The 21,592-nt window shown below is 46.4% G+C and overlaps 1 protein-coding gene across 5 annotated transcripts in view; it reads left to right on the top strand.

Moving 5' to 3' along the window:
- Nucleotides 1–21,592, top strand: part of LOC144153753 (complement factor B-like) — a 182,151-nt gene that overhangs the window by 124,575 nt on the left and 35,984 nt on the right. For 4 of the 5 annotated variants that reach the window (XM_077685456.1, XM_077685454.1, XM_077685453.1 and 1 more), the window contains 3 exons: nt 12,156–12,278; nt 14,225–14,434; nt 20,562–20,710. In XM_077685456.1, coding sequence (XP_077541582.1) covers nt 12,156–12,278; nt 14,225–14,434; nt 20,562–20,710 — 482 coding nt within the window. The remainder of the gene's footprint in view (nt 1–12,155; nt 12,279–14,224; nt 14,435–20,561; nt 20,711–21,592) is intronic. The other variant, XM_077685455.1, reaches the window with a different exon arrangement.

Genomic DNA, 21,592 nt, shown 5'->3' with positions numbered 1-21,592 from the left:
CGTTTCGAATCATTCAAAGGAACATAATGCGACGTAAGTACACTGGTTAATAAATACCACCAGGCTAATCACGTAAGCAGAGCAAAGTGCCCCGAAGAATTTTTCACGCGTTTGCCCATGTTCACATCATTCTGGCACAGTTGCTTCTTCTGAAACTATTTCAGTTACATCGGCGACAGCACACCAAAACTATAAAAATTAAAAAAAACCTGTCCACTAATTAAAAAAAAACCTGTCCACTTAGGGTATGACAAAAAACTCTATTATGTTACCCTTTTGCCGCTGCCTTGCTGTCAATGCTTCCGTTTAGTAGTGTCTTAACTCTCCATGCAGTGACTAATTTCTACTCAGAGTCACTTCGCTTCCATTTTCATTTTCACAATTATCGATGTTTTGTACACAATTGTGATTGGGTCATTTGCCGAAAAACGTACCTATTATGGTTGTTATGCATGTTCATTTTTATAACTGAAGTGAGCCCTTCGCTTCCACTATTTCAAGTATAAGCATGAAAGTTTCCCACTACTTCTTGTATTCATGTTTTTCCGGTATTGTTGCATTGAAGTCTCTAAGCGCAATCGAGTTACACGTGCTCACCTTGGTAATCTACGATGGAACATCGCGAGGCCCTCTCAATAACCTAATCTTTGTAGCTCAAAGTTTGTGCGCGGGCTTCAACTACCTTGAACTTGTGATTAGTATCTAGATTATTGCCAATGAACTCAACCTTTCTCTAAAGCTGGGAAAGTCATCAATGTTCGTTGCGGCGTAGTTGTGGAACAGGCATTGTACTCCGAGCGCCTTTTTTTCTTGATGGCCTCGATAACGTAGACTACGCCTTCTAGTGAAATGTTCTTTTATCTTTTTCTCCTCTACGGAATCTATTCCTTACAGTAAACAACAGCTCCTATGTTGACACGAACCATATTTTAGGTTTCTTTCTTTATGTTTTGTTTTTGACGACCAAGAGGGCCAAGTGAAGCGAATGTGCCCTTCTTTATGCCGCACGTGTTATCTCCTCTCATAGGGAGAGTGTTTCAAACTAACGTCACCAGCCTAGACAAAGCTTCGTTGATCTACAGTGTTCTGGATGCAATTTGACTCTGCGAGAAACCCTCGCGCCGAGAGATAAATTCCCGCAGAGCAGACGCCGCGACCTTCGATTCGCCGACATTCGTCTGCGCACGTCACTTTGTTGACTGCTGCTTCGCCGCCTGTGTGTTCTTTGAGTTGTTAGGGGAACACAAGTTTGCTCCAATAAACTTGTTTTTCGTTCAAGACAATTGCGTCATCATTGACTTCGTCACATGTGGTGACGGTGCGGAATACGTGCACCCTAAACCACCTACAAGTCGCCAAGCAAGCTCCACTCGTATGAGCCGCCGACAGCAAGGCGTCCACCCGAGCTCGGTTTACTACCGGAGAAACTGAAGAAGGATGACGTCGCGACCAGCAGCAAGGTCAACCAAGCCACTCCTCCCGTTGTTGTGCAGCAACCTCGGGAGCCCCCATCATTTCGAGGATCCCCTGGTGAAGACCCGGAAGAGTGGCTGGAGGAGCTAGAGCGCGTCCGGTGTTCCAAGCGAATCGAACACCCCAACAAAGGTGGTGTAGTGTTCGTTGAGTAGATGAAGATGCCGTTCGGACTAGCTGCTCCCGAAATGGCAGAAGAGAAGAAGGTGCGCTTTCTGATTCGGGGTTTGAAACAAGAGCTCTTCGCTGGACTCATTCGCAGCCCACCCAAAACCGTCGCTGAGTTCGCGACCGAGGCTTCGATGACCGAGAAAACCGAAAACATGGTTCGTGGCAATATAATACAGCTTACGTGCATTCGGTGTACCAGGGTAGACTATTGAACATTGCCAGGTTCAAGTCTGAGCTGTAGCTTTTTCGTAACCAGGGAATCGTACTTCTTGATGCAGTTTCGCCGATCGTCTCTCCTTTTTATTGGAGTCCTTCACAGCGGCTGCGACTGGAGGTCGTAAGTCGCCGGTTAATGGCTTGGTTTTTGCCGAAAATTACATCAGCGTGGCCAGAAACCGTGCTATTTACAGACTCTTAGTTTATATACAAAAATTATCTCGTGTTGTGTTTCATCTGTCTTATTCGGGCTGACTGTTATTCGGGGATGCAATTTTCTTAATTACAGAAGGGAAAAGGTTTCAGCGTGTTGGTTCATTGTCACACGGAAAACAAGCGCTAAACAAAAACACGGGACGAGAAGTAGACGGGACAAGCGCTGACTTTCAACAAAAAGTTTAATGCCGCTCCAGCGCTTATAAACAAGTCTGGGAGCACGAAGAGAGGGGAAAAAGAAAGGGAAACATCAAAAACGGAGGCCAAAAAAGAAGAACAGTGACGTGCCACCTACGATAAGAAATCCAATTCGTGTTTCGATAAAGCCACAGACGGCCTGCTGACGCATTGATCTCCCGACCTCGCTATCTCGGCCGCTTCCACAAATTCCCTTGTGAGGGCCGAGCGGTGAAAATACAAGATGGTAGTCTGGTCGTACAGGGGATGACACTGGTTACCCGAGACACATTTTTTACAGTGGGCAGCCAGCTGGCCGTCGGTGGCAACGCTCCTGACCTTGTTCTTGTGTTCTTGGAGGCGAACGTTCAAGCATCTGCCGGTCTGGCCGATATAGTGTCTGCCACACGACAAAGGAATTTTGTAGACAACGCTACGTCGGCATTTCACAAAAGCGTCTCTGTGCTTGATAGCGCCGATCGGTTTCCGCGCACGCCTGGGACAGCTCAACTTGCACAAAGCTAAAAGCTTGTTAGGTGCCGTGAACAAGACCTTGACCCCTGAACGTTGCCCAACTTTCTTGAGGTTATGCGATATTTTATGTATGTAAGGGATGACAGCTCTTTTTTTCTCTTTAGCTCTTCTTTCTTTGTCCTTTCTCTGGTTATCTGCCTTCTGCTCATCGCTCAAACAAGACTCAATTTTTCTTTTGCGATGTAAACCTTCCGCGACGGAAACAACCTGCCTGGGGTAACCCGCGGCTTCCAAACGCACCACCTGCTTTCCAAGGCTTTCATCCACCGCATGCGGGCATGACTTGCTGAGAGCGCTAGACAAGAAAAACAGCACAATATTCCTCTTTACCAGCTTGGAGTGTGCCGAGCTGTACGGCAGGGGCGGCTTGTTGGCTCTAGGCTCGTACAACCAACACACGTGATCATCCTCAAAACGTCGCCGCAAGTCTAAAAACCTGATGCTGTCATTCTCGGGCAATTCAAACGTAAAAATGAGCGGCATAAAACAGGCATTGAAAGCGGCCAAGATACGCGACACAAGAGGGTGAGACGATGATAAAGCGGCATCAATACTGTTCGTGGCTGAAGGGTCAATAAAACATGAAGTGTCTAAAACAATTAAAAAGTCATCGACGTATCTGAAAATTTTCAACACTTTAAGCTCACCTAGCCGCTGGAAGAGTGCGTTGTCACAACGGGCTAAAAACAAATCACTTAAAACCGGTGCAATGCACGACCCAATACAAACACCCTGCTTTTGCAGGTAAATGTTACTGTCAAATGAAACAAAGGTTGATGTGAGATAAAAAGATAAAAGCTCCAAGAAACCACTCGTGCTCACACCACACACGTTCGGAAAACCGACCGCCCCGAAGTCATCAATGGCCGCCTCGACACTGGACAGCAACCCTTCATGTGGCAAAGAATAAAACAAATCTTTTATGTCAACAGAAAAGGCAGTTAAACTTGCATGGTCATTTGTCTTGAAAAAATCAATTACGGCGGCGGAATCTTTTGTTAGGAAAGGGTCGGCAACGTCCAGCAATTTAAGCTTGTCCTGCAAGAAGTCTGCGACACACTTTTGCCACGTCCCTGCCTCGGGAACAATCACGCGAAACGGGCATTCCACCTTATGAGTTTTTGCCGCAAAAAACATTTCAAGAGAGACATTGTCGCTGCTCTCTATTTGCTTGACAGTTTTCATAAGGTTGAGCTGCTCACACAACTGCTTAGCGCGACACTTGACCTTTTTCAATGACACCTTTCGGTCGGACTTGAAGACTGCTTGCACAGCTTCATTGGCCTTAGCGCGGAATGTTTCATGCCTGAGAACGGCAAACCCGCCCTCCTTATCTGTTGGCAGGACGCAGAGGCCAAGGTCCTTGAGAGTCGTAGCCACACGTTGCAGCCGTACGTCGGGGCGCTGCCGGCCGCATTTTGCGACCACGTTGACACCATGGGCCACACAGGAAACACTGTCGTCCTCCGGCACCGGCCTGGCCACTTCACGAACACCGGGCTAATGGGTTCTACCGGGACTGTTTGCACTCAAGTATCTTCAGTGACGACAACTTGGGACGAGCCCGGCAGAGATGGCGTGAGTTTTCCCGGTTACTTGACCAATCGGCTGAAGCCTGTTGGACCAGTGTGTTGGGCGGTCTCCGTCGCCTGGTACCTCGCAAGAAGGATGCAGGGAACAGCTACAGGATTCACTGCGTCGGTGATATTGACCTCCCGCAAGACGTCTTCAGTACGCTGAAACTTGGTCCCAAGTTCGCAGTGCAGCCGAAAAAGGACGCCGCAGAGCTTCTTACATGTGTTCGTGAAGTGGCCAGGCCGGTGCCGGAGGACGACAGTGTTTCCTGTGTGGCCCATGGTGTCAACGTGGTCGCAAAATGCGGCCGGCAGCGCCCCGACGTACGGCTGCAACGTGTGGCTACGACTCTCAAGGACCTTGGCCTCTGCGTCCTGCCAGCAGATAAGGAGGGCGGGTTTGCCGTTCTCAGGCATGAAACGTTCCGCGCTAAGGCCAATGAAGCTGTGCAAGCAGTCTTCAAGTCCGACCGAAAGGTGTCATTGAAAAAGGTCAAGTGTCGCGCTAAGCAGTTGTGTGAGCAGCTCAACCTTATGAAAACTGTCAAGCAAATAGAGAGCAGCGACAATGTCTCTCTTGAAATGTTTTTTGCGGCAAAAACTCATAAGGTGGAATGCCCGTTTCGCGTGATTGTTCCCGAGGCAGGGACGTGGCAAAAGTGTGTCGCAGACTTCTTGCAGGACAAGCTTAAATTGCTGGACGTTGCCGACCCTTTCCTAACAAAAGATTCTGCCGCCGTAATTGATTTTTTCAAGACAAATGACCATGCAAGTTTAACTGCCTTTTCTGTTGACATAAAAGATTTGTTTTATTCTTTGCCACATGAAGGGTTGCTGTCCAGTGTCGAGGCGGCCATTGATGACTTCGGGGCGGTCGTTTTTCCGAACGTGTGTGGTGTGAGCACGAGTGGTTTCTTGGAGCTTTTATCTTTTTATCTCACATCAACCTTTGTTTCATTTGACAGTAACATTTACCTGCAAAAGCAGGGTGTTTGTATTGGGTCGTGCATTGCACCGGTTTTAAGTGATTTGTTTTTAGCCCGTTGTGACAACGCACTCTTCCAGCGGCTAGGTGAGCTTAAAGTGTTGAAAATTTTCAGATACGTCGATGACTTTTTAATTGTTTTAGACACTTCATGTTTTATTGACCCTTCAGCCACGAACAGTATTGATGCCGCTTTATCATCGTCTCACCCTCTTGTGTCGCGTATCTTGGCCGCTTTCAATGCCTGTTTTATGCCGCTCATTTTTACGTTTGAATTGCCCGAGAATGACAGCATCAGGTTTTTAGACTTGCGGCTACGTTTTGAGGATGATCACGTGTGTTGGTTGTACGAGCCTAGAGCCAACAAGCCGCCCCTGCCGTACAGCTCGGCACACTCCAAGCTGGTAAAGAGGAATATTGTGCTGTCTTTCTTGTCTAGCGCTCTCAGCAAGTCATGCCCGCATGCGGTGGATGAAAGCCTTGGAAAGCAGGGGCCGTATTCTGCTGGTCATCCGACGCGCGCCGGAACGATTTCCGGCGCCCTTCCGACGTGGTTGTTTAGAGAGAGGAGAAAGTGGGCTCTCACGATTGGCTCGGAGCGGAAAACGTCAGCCGGCCTACGTCACGCGGCTATATTTTGGCTATTTTTTGGTGACGTCACGTAGCCAAAGGCTCCCGCTCGTTCTCCCGCGACCGCCGGGTGAAATCCGGCGCGGTTAAGAGCGCATCGGATTGTACGATGGCTGCGTATATGCCGCCTGTGTTCGCACTTTTGTTGGAGCTGCTAGAGGAGGATCCCGTGCCCGAGCGTCGACTGAGTGACGGCGACTTTCAGCGCCGTTTCCGTGTCAACAAGGGCCCGGCGCGGATGCTGTGCGACGCACTTAACGAGCACGTTAGGCCTCGAGGTGCGACGGGGCTATCTACGGAAGCGAACGTGATGTGCGCTCTGAGGCTCTTCGCTACCGGCAGCTTTCAACAGATTGTCGGTAGCGGTGATACTCTTGGCATGACGCAGCCGTCGGTCAGCCGCAGCATTCACGCCGTTGCCAAGGCGCTGAAATTGGAAGCCCTTATCGGCCATCGAGGTGCAGCGAAGTGTCAACAGATACGAAGGTGCTGTGCGTGCTGTGTCCCTCTTCGCAACTGACAGTTTGCAAAGCGTTTTCTGCCACCATGAAACACTGTCGCACCCCGACGCCAGTCGCAGCGTTCACACTGTGGTGTCGGCACTGACGGAGCTCCGACACACGAGGGTTTTGGATACCCCGGCGGCGTAAGCACGGTGTAAGTACTACTTGTTTCTGGCTACGTTTGTTACGGAAGCAAAAAATTGTTTTGCATCGAAGGGAAAAGGAGCGCGATGTCTGAAAAGCAGTCACTGAAATGCGTTTGTTTTGAGCGGTGTGGTGTGGTGGCAGTGATCTCCCATAAATTTCGCAATTGTGCATGATCAAATAGTGTGTCAAAAAAAAAACAGCAGATGCATGCATATGTAAATAATCTTTTAACTCTCCGGCCTATGTTCGCTTAAGTGAAATGATATCGAAAAGGTATGTCAATAAATGTAGCTAAAATGAACGCGTTCAGAGGTATCGAATAGGGTGGCGTCTTGAAAGAAAAAAAGTTTATAAAGAAAGATAAACAGGTGTATTGTGTTGGTCGTCTAACTGACTTCATAAAGAACCGTGTAATATATGCGTAACGTATATCGCCCTCGCCCCGCCCCCATCGTGTGTCAACTGCTTCGGCGCCTTGTCACTTCGGCTGAGATGTTTTCCCCTGCTTGACACATAGTGAAAAGGTGACAAGTTCAGCTTGTCGGCTCGTTATAAGGGTTTATCGATTTCGAAATGCGGGGTGGGGAGGGGAGGGGTTGTGTTTCGCAGTTGTACCGCATAGATGGGTGGGAGGGCCCTTATCTATAGTTGTAAGTAACCAATTTTCCTCTCAGGTCGCCTGCATGCTCTAATTCCCCTGCTACGCGAAACAGCGACGATTAAAGAAAAGGCACATACAACACGGCGACTTCGTTTGTCGTTGCATGCAGTTGCGGAGTGAATCAGTTCCAAGTAACCCAGTTCTTTGTATTCTTGCTCTTGTTTATTACCTTTTCCTTTTTTCAAACTGTGTACTTGTTTAATGCTTTAGTACATATTTGTGTTATGTATTTCTTTCAGGTGTGCGACGCCAGTATGAAGGCCCTGACCGTGACTGCCGACTACAGTGCCTTTGTGTGACTGGCTGTTCACTTTTGCCCGTGACGTGTAAAGCCTGGCGAGTTCTGGGGTTGATGGTGGCCACCTGCTCGAGTCGTGGCTCATGACACCCCCTGCTCGTCGTCCAGGCCCCAGACACCTGAAGAAAAGTACAATGCCGCACATGCTTCGACGTGCTCTGTCGTGAAGTGCAGCATTGCAGTTCTCAAGAGCTGTTTTCCTTGCCTGCAGTAGCACCAGCTTTTCTTTATAGGCCTCTTCTGGCAGCCAACACTGTCAGTGTGTGTTGTGTGGCTGCCTGTTGGAACGACTAACGACAATAGCTGCAGCAGCACCAAGGGACGAGGGCAGTGATACAGACGACGCGGCTGATGAGGTGCCTACCCCGACAGGAGCAAGAAGCTCCTGAAGGACAGGGCAACCAACGCATCTTCAGACAGCTTTGTGGCACTAAACATGTCATTTTTAACTTTCGTTTCTGATTGTGTGTGGTGTGCGGTGTTTGTTTTGTCGGGAGAAAATTGTTTTGTTGTTGTTTCAAGTAGCATATACTTTGCCCTGACGCGACATTGTTTCCTGTAGAGAAGCTTCTTGTCGTTTTGTGTTTGACATGGTTGTGTGAGGACAACAGAGAAAGTTGCTTTGCTTTCGACCACTATATACTATGTCTTGACACGATGTTGCTTGATCTGGGATAGCCCGTGACTACTGTTTTGATGGGTCGTGAGGCCTTGTTGTGGGTATAGAGACCGGTCAAGATTCTCTTGAGAAAATTCTGTTTATTACACTGTAACCGTCATTCTGCTGTGAAGCAAAGAATGATGATGCATGTACCACAAAAAAAAAATAATCAGTATACTGCGGACTCTTCTGGAAACGTTTAGTTCAATCATGTCAAGAGTTATATTATGACATAGCACAACCATTGCACGGTGACTTTGTTTGGAAATCTCTGACAGGTCATTTTACTTAAGAGAACACGATATGCCAGTATGCATCTCCACTGTTTATACAAAAAGTAAACATGCTTAAAATGTTAAAGGCTGTCTCTTAACAAAGAGTTCACTGTCATGGTTTACTCTGACATTCTCATGATAAGTGGAAAAATGGTCACAAAAGTTTCATTTACCCCACCATTGCAAGTATTCTAGCACTCAGTGCTTTGATGACTGCTTGCTTAGATTTTTAAAGTGATATTGCGATTTTTTGTCATGAAGGACACCTGCTTGCAAAAAATAATTATGATATGCCAACAGCAGCATCTACAAAGGCGTATTGAATTTTTCCTCAATAAATCAGGGTGTGACAAGTTATGTTGAACTGTTTCCTTTTCCCCTGCATGCAGCAGCACCGTCCAAGAGTAACCAACACTGGGAAAAAATAATCGTGACAAAATCAACTATAGCATTTCTGTAGTACACAGCCTTATTTAAAGTGCACAGAAACCAACGTAACTTCATTGCAAAAATAAAGAAGGGCACATTGATGTTTGTGATGCAATGCCAAAACTGCTTTCTCTACTCCAGCTTGTTAAAGTGCTCATAGTTGGCATCTATTCTTGTTAAAACACACAGTACTGGTTGTTCGTGCAGGGCCTTCCACAACTAGCAGCTCTCCAGCTCCAGTGTGCCTGAAAATGTGTTCATTATGAGCTTAACGGCCAAAAAACAATAAGGGGTTGAAAATTCGGTCTCTATGTTAGTTAACGAAGTGTATTGCGGTATACTTCACCTATTTAACCCTCAAGGGTAGAGGCATTAAAGAGGGAAATGGCATTACAAAATATGCTAACGTAAGGATACATTGCAGGTGTTCAATTACAAAAATTGCACCTCATTGCACAGTCACTGAGTTGTACCTATGCTTGTAGAAACAAGTGATTATCGTGGATGGAAACAATACCTGCGGGAAGGCGGTTTGATTCTCGGGATGTTTTCAGAAAAAAACTGAGCAAACTACTTCAAGTTGCATGATTAAGCACCAAATTTGTGGGCGTGGTCAATGTGACGTGATACAAGCTTAGGCTGTTAGAGCAGTTCGTCACGCAGAATAGCATATTAATATAGCTCATGAAACAAAGCTAGGCGGGAAACGTATCCTCGGGACGCTAAAGATTGGAGGTCAGTACTCTCTTTCATTGACGTTGCACTTGCACCCCTGCTTTCATTAAAAAAAAAATTAAAACGAGCTTGCCGTGATATTACCTCGAACCATGTATGGGTTTGTTTATTTATTGTTTGTTTTTATCGCCCGGCCACGCCTGGCTCTGTTATCTGTGTCCGCGAAGCGCGTCTTCCATTCTTTATTTTTATGCCGCACGGGCTATCTCATTCACATAAGCAGACTGTTTCGCCCTAATGGCACTAGCCCAGAATAATCTTCTCTGATCTACAATGTTCTGTATTTCAATGGACGGTTCGAGAAACACTTGCGCCGAAAGATAAAAGCGTGCAGAGCAGACGCCGCGGCATTCGATTCGACGACACTCGCCTGCACAAGTCACTCTGTTGACCGCTGCTTCGCCGCCTCTGTATTCTTTTGAGTTGTTAGGGGAGCACAAGTTCGCTACAATAAACTTGTTTTTCCTTCAAGACAACTGCGTCATCCTTGGCTTCGTGACAATATAAGTACGCAATCTGATCGTGCGCAAAACGCGCACACATGTGTTTTGAAAAACGGGTTTAATTCACTGCACAAGCGAGAGTGGCCGAACAATGACATGGCGTTAGAAAATCGATCGAAATATCGTACTCACGTCAGCGAAATATCGCGAAATATCGTACTCACAGCGTACCGTTTACGTCGCTTTTCGTCCCAAGAGAACGCCCTTGTGGGACGAAATTTTTGCGCAGCAACTTACTGAGCGTTCAAATATGCCTCCTTTAAAAACAGCTGTGCCGCGCGCAGCGCTCCCTGGCGCCTCATAACGGAACAAAGTAAAAACATAAATGCGTGTAAACCTGTTAAACTAGCATTAGCAGCAACGGCAGTGCCCATGAAAACAGATAAACAGAAAAGGCTTTGTTATATCTAAACAATTTTATTAATTTCGCTTTAGCAGCATTTGAAAGTTATGAGATTGTCCCCGAAGGCGATGACGTACTTCCCGCGATCTTCGAGGGCGGGGCGGTTGGCTATTTGCACGTCATTTTGACGTCACGAACTTCCGACGCGCGTCGGAAGGGCGTCGGATAGCAGAATACGGCCCCAGGTGGTGCGTTTGGAAGCCGCGGGTTACCCCAGGCAGGTTGTTTCCGTCGCGGAAGGTTTACATCGCAAAAGAAAAATTGAGTCTTGTTTGAGCGATGAGCAGAAGGCAGATAATCAGAGAAAGGACAAAGAAAGAAGAGCTAAAGAGAAAAAAAGAGCTGTCATCCCTTACATACATAAAATATCGCATAACCTCAAGAAAGTTGGGCAACGTTCAGGGGTCAAGGTCTTGTTCACGGCACCTAACAAGCTTTTAGCTTTGTGCAAGTTGAGCTGTCCCAGGCGTGCGCGGAAACCGATCTGCGCTATCAAGAATAGAGACGCTTTTGTGAAATGCCGACGTAGCGTTGTCTACAAAATTCCTTTGTCGTGTGGCAGACACTATATCGGCCAGACCGGCAGATGCTTGAACGTTCGCCTACAAGAACACAAGAACAAGGTCAGGAGCGTTGCCACCGACGGCCAGCTGGCTGCCCACTGTAAAAAATGTGTCTCGGGTAACCAGTGTCATCCCCTGTACGACCAGACTACCATCTTGTATTTTCACCGCTCGGCCCTCACAAGGGAATTTGTGGAAGCGGCCGAGATAGCGAGGTCGGGAGATCAATGCGTCAGCAGGCCGTCTGTGGCTTTATCGAAACACGAATTGGATTTCTTATCGTAGGTGGCACGTCACTGTTCTTCTTTTTTGGCCTCCGTTTTTGATGTTTCCCTTTCTTTTTCCCCTCTCTTCGTGCTCCCAGACTTGTTTATAAGCGCTGGAGCGGCAATAAACTTTTTGTTGAAAGTCAGCGCTTGTCCCGTCTACTCCTCGTCCCGTGTTTTTGTTTAGCGCTTGTTTTCCGTGTTTCTTAATTACGCTGGGCATCACTGCAAGGTTGGCCCTGTGTTATCGGCCCTCGCAGTTCTGAATTTACTTCCATATGAATAAGGGCCGAATAAGTAGTTGGTATCCTCAGGGATGGCCTGAACATTTACTCAATCACGCAAGGAAAACTGGTGCATTTACACGTTGATGTTGTAATTTCAAGTTCCTACTGCCACAAACATATTTCCAGTAATTGCTACAATCACTGGAAACTCAAATTGCTGTGATAGTGTTACGAGGCAGCCTTCTAGGTGAAGACACCGCAATGAAACAGCGGCGGCGTGTGGTGTATGTGTCGCGACGGAGACAACAATTGGTGTGGCGACATGCAATAAATGAAGCTCGTTCAGCTGCTGCGTCTCGGATTAAATGTCTCCTTCAAAGTTGTGCATGATGTAAATACACAGATTTAGCACCGTCCACCTTGTCGGAGTGCATGTTTTGCTTTTCACATTAGTAGGAGGCTCTGCTTATAATTTCCAAAACCTAGCCTTCTGTATTGAAATTTTCAGATGGCCGCGGCACATCCATCAAAGCTGGCGTGGAGGCAGTCGTAACGAACCTTCACGCAGTTACAAATCACCTCCAAGCGGCGCAGAACAACGTGAAGGTTTCCGTTTTCCTAATCACACATGGTAAGCGTTTTTATAGGTGTGCGGCATAATAACAGGTGAAGTGAAATACCTTTTCGTAGAGCCTACAGAGCCTACACTCATTAAACGTCTTGCGGCTTTTAAAGCTTACTCATTCCTCGTGTCTTTTTTTATGGTGCTAGGTTGTGTTGACTGATTAAGTTGCAACAGGTTACCAGCTTTGTCTCGTTGATGACTAGATTCCGAAGTGTTACAGCGAACATTTTGACGAACAACGAAGGAGCATTTTACTATACACAGCGCTATGCTTGGTATGGTATTGCGCTGTCAGGTTAATAAACCTAGCAATAAGACGAAAGCAAAAACGCCCGTGTGTACGAGATTTCGGCGCACGTTAAAGATCCCCAGCTTGTCAAAATTTATCCGGAGCACTCCACTAGAGCCCGCCTGATCGCCTGCGTTGCATCGGCGCGTTAGCCTCCACAATAATTCAATATTTTAAAGGTACTTTAACTGCGAAAGTTGCCTGATTGATGATTTTGAGAAAACGTGTTCAGCCACAATAACACCTCTACCACTTTCCTGTTTTCTTGAAATCTTCTAATAATGCATCAGTAATAGTGAACAGGCGAGTGTATATCTTAGCCCTGAAGGAATAGAAGGATGAACAACATGGGTGGACCCAGTATCCACGAGGATAAATTTGGCGGACGGCGGGGAAAGGGCTGCAGGGGGGGTTGTTTCATAGCAGGGCAGCTCGATACCAAGTTATCCACTAGCAACTGTCATAACGAAGGAGAGAAATTTGACTTATCGGGAGAACTCGCACAGATCTATCATTTTTAAAGCAGCTGTGATCACGGCGTAAGTTGCAACCTGCACAACTCGAACACCAACACATGGCCAACAGCAGCACCCTCTTCCTTGCGCTTCCTATGCAGTGAAGCCATAATTTTTTATTGCCAAAGCAGTACTGGCCTAGCCCGCCGAGTTTACGAGTGCGTTAGAATTTGACATTGAAGTGAAACCACGTGTCTCGCCGCACTTACGGCGCGGGCGACTAGCGGCACCTGTAGGAGATTTGGAGAAGTATGGGTGCGACTGACTCGCGAGGCGGAAAAAGAAACGCCACGTAAGAACGATTGCTTGAGGCGGCAAGACGGGCTTGGTGAGGGCTGATTATGCAATCTGGTATCATCGCTGATAAGTACAGTGGTCCGCCGCTGCACCGACAGCCCCTTTTTGCGTCCGACCATTCTGCAGATGTCGCTCGGCGTGCTATAGAATTAAAGTGGAAAAATGGAGCCCGAGTGCGAAAAGCGGATCGTCAAAGCGTGTGAAGAACGGGAACTTCGCGAACCAAGCGTACGGAGAAGGATGTTGAAAAACGACAGCGATGACCTTTACAGCCGGCAATCGGCTCCTCGCCTTCGACTTGACGGCGGCTTTGGAAACTGAAGAAATGGCAGTAGTGAATGCTGACAGTACGGAACATTTGCCTAGCCCTATAATCACGATGGCGAACTGTGCTTCGACTTTTTTCGCGTGCATAACCGGGCGTAGCCGAGCTAAGCCATAGCCATTTTATACCGTTTCAGTCAATCATCAACAATTGCCGAAGAATGCCCTTCTACAACACAAATATTTTACGGAACAATAGTTAAGGCTAGGGTACTGGATTTTACAGAACAATAGTTAGTACTAGGGTACCTGATTCGCTCCTGGTTTTACAGGCTGGGCATTCATGAGTGCGAAATAGATCCCAGAAACAGCCACAATTCTAAACACCTCTGCCGACTTAATAAACGTAAATACGCAGAGGTAGAACAAGCTGAATTTTTTATTAAAAGAATGGCGCATGGTTATCATAACAAGCATTTATGATGATTTTTTTCGCTACCCTCATACGTGCCATAGTAGTCCCTGCTCTTGAGAAAATGGTTTCAAGCTATTCATTGTTAATTGTCAGGGATATTGTTGTTCCGCAGGCAAAGCAAACATCGGAGGCAGAGCTGGAAACGTCGCCAAGCTTCTCAAAGGAAAAAAAATAGAGGTATACTGCATCGCCATCACTGGCAGCGCGGACGCCAAAGCCCTGGAGGAGCTCGCTTCGTATCCCGTCGAAAAGCACTTATTTCTCTTACGAAATTACGACGCCCTCCAATGGCTCGCCGACAGACTAAACAATGACATTATAGGTAAGGTGTAGTGCAGTGACAAATACATAGATTCAGGTTTAGCTATAGCGTGTAAACTGGATTCATGCCGTACGTATGGCATATTAAGGTATTTCTTATAGTTTGTCTAGTGTCTGGAAATTACGTACCGTACCTGCTTTCATCCCACGGTAACCGTTCACTACAACACGGTTAAAGAAAATCGAAACAAGAAAAGTACACTCCGGGTATTATTTGTAAAGCGTTCCCCAAGCATCAGAAATTGCCAAACCCAAGCATGGCAAATCATGACTGGCCAACATGTCCAACTTTGGAAATAACTCGGCCGCCATTATTGGCTGGTGCTTGGGAAAGGTGACAAGCCAACAATTGGCCAAGCTCTGGAACGCCGATATTCGACAACGCTTGGCAAAGTATGTTGCCATGATAATGCCTATGGGTGGGCCCCACGCTATTTTCATTCACATTTCTGTCTTTGTGACCAGTCCTCATGGGCCAATCCCTTTTTATGTGTTGCCTCGCGGCCCGACTTCTGCTTGATACATGCAATTCTGCGGGAAATTATTTAAGGAGTGCGTATTAATTATTTATTTAATGCGCACTCGTTCAATAATTTCCTGTACAATGGCTTGTATAAAACAAAAATCGGACCACGAGGCACAGTAGGCTAAATCAACTTTGCCAAGCAGTTAGGTGGCTTCCCAAAAACAATTGAGCCACACAGCACATCAGGTCTCTTTGTTGGCGTTTTTTAATATGCACATCAAATTTACGAGAAACGTGGCTTAAAAGTGGCAAGAATACAAAAGAAGCTTGTTGAAAACACAAACATGAAAACAAACACCAACATAATAGTCTAGAAAAAATTAAGCGCTGCTTAGCAAGTGCGAATCGATCTATAATTCGTGCAACTGCTTGAGATGCCTACAATTTTTTTAATAATGCAGGATCTGACTACAAGGCAATGCACTACACAATGAGTTCGGAACGCACGAACGCTCACGTTTTTTTGCAAGACATCTAGGCCAACTTGGAGGTAGATGAGAAACCTTGTGATTTTTAAATGCGTTATATTCTTTAGAAGTAACCAAATAAACCAACAATTAAGGCGACGCTACAAACCTAACTGATTGGGTATTAAACTGGTAACGGTGTTGCTGTCGCCGTCGCTCACTTTTGCTTCGTCGGACGCGCCAGATGCTAGCGGAACCGACGGGGAAGCCCAGCGGCAGGGTAATTACTTTGTCGCTCAACAATATCTTTACGTTGCTCAAGAAAATATTGCAACGAAAGCTTTATTCATAGCTAGAGTTTAATGAAGTTAGCTTAATACATCCGTAACTCTTAGACATCATTCACACAGCCGTATTTCACTCCGTCACGCCACCGTATTCCGTCATCGGTGACGGTTTCTGGGGCGATTTCTCGCCGAAAACGGTGCGACGGTGACGGGAAGCCGAGCTCAACGTTTCCGTTCCGTCAACGCAACGGGACGACGCCCGCGGTGAACCAGCCAATCAGAAAACCAATATTTACGGCTACATTTACCGAAGAGTGAGCACACGTAGAAGCTAAGCCATTTTCGTTACTTTTCAGATTATCCACGCTCAATTCTAGGCAAAATTGATCACTACGCAGACGACCCTGTACTCTGACGGCGAGCTCCTGTACGAACGCTCCTCCGTTACCTCTCCTTCGCGGTTTTTTGACGTGACGGAGCCATGACGGAGAAGGTGACAGTTGTGTGAACGAGGGCTAAGCCCTCGTTCACACAGCCGTCACACAGCCGCCAGCGCAGCCGCAGAGGCAAAGAACGCGCAAAGGCACAATGGTCAAGTAGTCCGACGAACATCGTTGCGTTAGGACACAAAAATGAGCCATTCCTAGACAACGTGTAACACTATCTCGCACACTATTTTGAATATGATGTACTTTAGTTTGAGTACGCTTTGTTTTGTGGCACGGTGTTGTGGCTCTTTAGGTAACTACTTTTTGCTGCGTTGTGGCCTGTTCACCGCTTTAACCGTCCTGTTTCCACACGCTACGTGCACGGCAAGCGCGTGGAAAAATGCGCTTTTTTCCGTCTTCTAAAGCTCGGCCTCCTATGTTCTTTCCATGTTACGTTACTTGCGGTCGGCGTTTGCTTGGCACTGTATCAATATTTCAGCCGAGTAACCGATGTGTGCGCGATAGGTCGGGAGCCAATGGGCCCCATGGGGTTTCCAATCATTGACAATCGGCCTCTGCTGCTTGGGTATTTCTGCTAGTTTTCAGCGATTTTAAACGCGGTATACAAGGAAGGTAACTTATTAAAAAAAATGTTAGAACCTTTGATAGGCTGCGTTGCCGCAAAAAAATAGCCTGGCGAAAATAATTTTGCAATAGCCGACTTGCTCCGATGAATAAATGCATTAACTGTTTGCAAGTGTGAATAAATCTCTATGACATAAATGACGTCAGATGTATGCATCAGTTAGGTTTACTCCCCATCTCTGAGTAATAAAACAAGGGAGTATTGGGGGAGGCCCCCGAAAGGTACAGTGAAGGAAGGGGTGTACAAATTATTTGAGGCCTATAACTCCAACGTGTCGTGTTCCGGCTGCTTAAAGCCGCAAGTGGGGTTGGGTGCATGGTTGGCTGCGGTAGATGTCGGTGAAAAGTTGCACGTTAGCTTAGCGGCTTCACGTTAGCCGCAGGAAAGAGGCAGGACTTCGAAGCAGGACCTTCGCCCTGGCAGCGAGTCTTGAAGAAAGGTCTGTTCCCCACGGGGAGACAAAAGGAGGCCTTTGTGTGGCATGACGAAGATTTCCAGTTTTTTCTGGGCATTTTTATGTAGTTTAAGTAAACCGTGTGAAGAGTTGAAGAACATCCGTGCTATGGAAGGCCCTATTCACCCCACTGTATATGAAATCGCCTAATAGGCCGTATATGCCGCGGGTTCAACTCCAGTGTAAGTAGCGAATCTACAATACAAAAGTTCGTTTGCATTACAACACTACTTACTCAGCCATGTTGGAACCAGTTGCTCAGCCTGCAATCTCGGTGTGACATGTCACAATCTACTGTGCAGTGCCACGTACAAAATGTTACAATCATGCAAGGAGATCGCAGCACATCACACAAATTAGTGCACGTGCCCGTGCAGGTGCTGCATTGAGGGGTATCTCAACTCGAGCCCAATATTTCCATCTGTGGCTTTTTATTACACGTGATGTCAACACATCAAACGGACATTGAGGATACGTTCACGATATTTATACTGGTAAAGAATGTGAACACGAGATGAATGTGGCCAGCAGCAGTCCCAATAACAACACCAACAGACTGGATCACAACAGTTACATACTCAGGCAAGGCACCACACCGTCCCCTAAAAAGAGCACTCACAGCACTTCTCTAACGCGATCCAGTGAGACAACTCTTGGAGCACTGATTAGATATTCTAAATGTCAGTAATTGTTCCTGCGCTCACAGCAAAAAGGAAGCCCGTCGTTCCGTTCAGGACTGCTGCCAGAAAAACACCACACAGTAGTCCACCACGTTGGCGTCGTCGAGAATACACTAAAAATCTCCCCCTACAGGTAGATCTAAAACGATTTGAAAGTAAGCAAGTGCACTCTTCCAACACTGACGGTTCATTCGGTATTAGCTCCAGACAAAATGTCCCTGAAAATAGTGCACGCACCGTGATTTCCTTAAAGCGACACTGAAGTGAATTTGGCAAGCTTCTGTTTTTGCTTGCACTGCGTAGACTGGCTCAAATAAGCATACTTTTCATCGTTTATCCGGTTAGTAAGGTGGTGTTTATGTTATAAAATCCGAAAGACTAAAAACTACCATGCCCGATCTACGGCGGCGGGTCAACTAAAGCAGTGACGTTCATACGAGGTGCTACGTGATTGGATAATGTCCAAGATTAGTATTCAAACCAGTTTCTCTTGCGGTTCAGTGAAACAGCATGCTTGGCATCGGACGTTATTGTGGGCTGGGCATTCTCAATGTCTCAGTATTCGTCATACCGCGATCCTGATGCGTCAGATAAGCCTACCAGCATGGCTTCGAATCATAACAATCACTACACGAGGCGTACGCAGCGGACGCATTCCGCTTCCCCGAAGACGCTCAAATGCGATGCCCTTTTGCCCCACCTTCCGAGCTTGCCTATTGTAAAAGGAGTGTTCGCACCAGGGCAACGGTTGACTAATTCGGGACTGAGCCTGCCAGTAGTCGGGGCATATGTCAGCACCACAACGAAACCTCACCAGCGCGTCTGTGTCAGTGTGTCTGCACGCGTTCGGCAAACTCACTCGTGGAGCAATGAACGATACAGCGCAAATATGGTGAATGCACTATAGACAGCATTGGCCAAGAACCGACAATTCATCTTCAAAAAAACACGACATGCGCTTTCAGGGATTCCAACTTGCGAATTGCAAACAAAGAGTCGTCGAACTTTATGCCATCACCCAGGTTATTTTACTGCTGGTAATAAGATGACAAATAAATAATCATGTCAAGAACGGTTCCGGTGAAAAGAAAACTTTGAGGACGAGTGAAGAAAGGGTCCCAGTGTTTACTCATCCAACGGGATAGCCAGAAGTGGCCTAACACCGGCAGGAATATACAGACCTTCCGCTTTCAGCAGCTTGTGCTGCAACGAGCTGGCAATAAAATATCAACAGCGCCATGCGGAAAGCATCGTGCGCGGCGGTAGCTGAAGGGCGGGTTCAGGGATGCATTGTTTACTTTTACTTTTGACTACTGCCTACGTATGAACAAGTTGACGACTGAGTTTTCTGAATGTGGTCGGTGCCTGAACTATTCGTTGTAATTGCTCTTTCCACTTTCAAAAGCCTGTAGCGGCTAGAGCATGCGTCATTCGCTGGTACCATTATTTATTTTGTTTAGGCTCCAAACACTTCGTCTAAAAATGTTATAAATAATAAAAGCAATTACAGTCATGTTGCCTGACGCTTCATAACAAAAAACAGTCCTATTATTATGATATTAATTTTGATGGTACGTTCCTATTTTACGTGCTGCAAAAATGCCATGTAACCGTCACTGCTCTTACCCTTGGTTGGAGTTTGGACACAAATTATCAGACAACATGAACTCCTTGGTCTCCCGAACGGTGCACCTAGATTGCTGCAACATTGCTGTCCTGAACTAGAATGACCACATTACTGCGATTTTTTGGTAAATATACTATTTTTTACAGTTTAGAAATGTGATGAAATTATGCGTTTCTCAAAATAACGCACATTTGTTTTAGCCTGTTGTTCTTTTAACCTGTTGTTCTTTAGCCAAGGTATGATTGCTTACATTACCTTTGGATGGTTTTGAAAGAATGAAATGACGTAATGAAATGGCAGAAAGAAATTTTTTTCTCACAGAAGTCATCAAAATAAATGGCACAGTCCAGATGACACTACTGATTTACAAGTGTTTTCGTCGCTTAGATATTATCGGCGACTTAACCTACAGCACTCCACACAGGCAGCTATGAAAGTAGCATGACCCATTGTCAAGTAACCATAGCGGTTCACGTTAGCGTGGGTCTGGAGTAACCAATTACATTTAGGTTCTGCGCGTTAATAAAAGGCCGAGTGCGAAGCAGTTTTTTTCTGTACGATGATACTGTTAGTATGCTTGGGCAGGACATTTGGCGGCTTTTTGCCACAAAAATATCCCCCAGAACTTCAGACTACGCCCTGCACAATCGGCATTTGAATCGCCAAATAACAGTTTTCTTACAATCTTCGTATTTTGCAGCAACTCACTTATCTCACTTATACACGTTCCGCCCGTACATATAAATCTACTGTCCCCGATCATTGACAACAATTTTTTTCCTCTCTGGCCCAGAAATTCTTAAACAGATGGGGCGTCGCTCGCAAGCATAGTGTATAAACAGGGGGCGGGAGTTAGCTTACATAACATTGCGCACCCATAAGTGCACAAGCACAGAAAATAAAGTACGATACAAATGGTGTCAGTGATGTTAACGGGCCACAGAGTAATAGATTGCAGGACGAAAGCTAATTACTTTTATCGAGGATGTTCTTTTATTCTGAAGTATTGTTGAATATATTTGTGCGAAGAAGCCCAAGTTCGAATCTGTGTTCTTTCGATGTATGCTCTGCAGATTACAGCGTATGTGGCATTAGCAACGAACACCGCCGTGACACCGGGTTGGAAGGCGAGGGCAAGCCCCGGCCTCGCATCCTGGGTGGTGAACGTGTCGTGCGATCCTGGCCTTGGATGGTCGAGATCAGCAGAAAAGAACTTGACTTGGCAAGTACATTGCTACTGTCCCATTCATTTATATTTATGCCATAAACGTCTGACCTAAGAACAGCATAGAGTTCAAAAAAATGAGGACACCTATGCACTTATTAAGCGTTGTGAATGGGAACACAAGAGTTTGTAGCTGAATTAACAAAAGCTTGGTGTGAGTTGGTACATACTGCTAAAAAATTTATCGGCGCTAAAACAGGGACGAAGAAGAAACACTTAACACACAACCCGGTGCCGAGTTGTGTGTTTTCGGCACCGTTTTGTGTGTTAAGTGTTTCTTCTTTGTCCCTGGTATAGCGCCGATAAATTTTTTAGCAGTAGCTGAATGCCTTAGACGCCTTATATCACCGCGCGTTGCGCCAGGGCTTCCCAATTTTGCTGCCACATAGCCCTTGCTTTGTGATGCACCTTCAAGCTTTTGAATGGCTTTGATCTGTCTCCTAGGTGTTGCTCCGCTGCTAGTTCATACCACCATGTAGCGGGAGAGTTGACGGTGATGGTAAATGTCGCTGCGTATTCTTCACATCCCCTTATTTGCGGTATACCTGGAGGGACGGCCACCTCTTGCTGCTGTCGAGTTTGAGCTTTCGGTGCAGAAACCATCGTGAAAAGGAGAAGGAGCGCGTTGTACAGAACTATGCTTGTATTAAAAACTGAAAGTGAATGTAAAACCCCACACGATACGTAGTTGCTTTTCCGAAACAGGGAAAATCACCTGACGAAATCTACAATCCTTTACCTATTGCATAGGCGAACTTGGAGAAAAGGTTCAGGCCCGCATTTAATAAACTCTAGAGGAAAGCCACACCTTCTGCTACAAAATGACGAATTGTCGCTGAGATATCTCTGGCCAAGAGAGCAAACTTACTATTTATAAAT

The sequence above is a fragment of the Haemaphysalis longicornis genome, unplaced genomic scaffold (assembly GCF_048455015.1).
Source record: "Haemaphysalis longicornis isolate Haplotype H1 unplaced genomic scaffold, Haemaphysalis longicornis Haplotype H1 scaffold_9, whole genome shotgun sequence".
NCBI classification, from domain to species: Eukaryota; Metazoa; Arthropoda; class Arachnida; order Ixodida; family Ixodidae; genus Haemaphysalis; species Haemaphysalis longicornis.
This window is presented reverse-complemented; position numbering and strand designations above follow the sequence as displayed.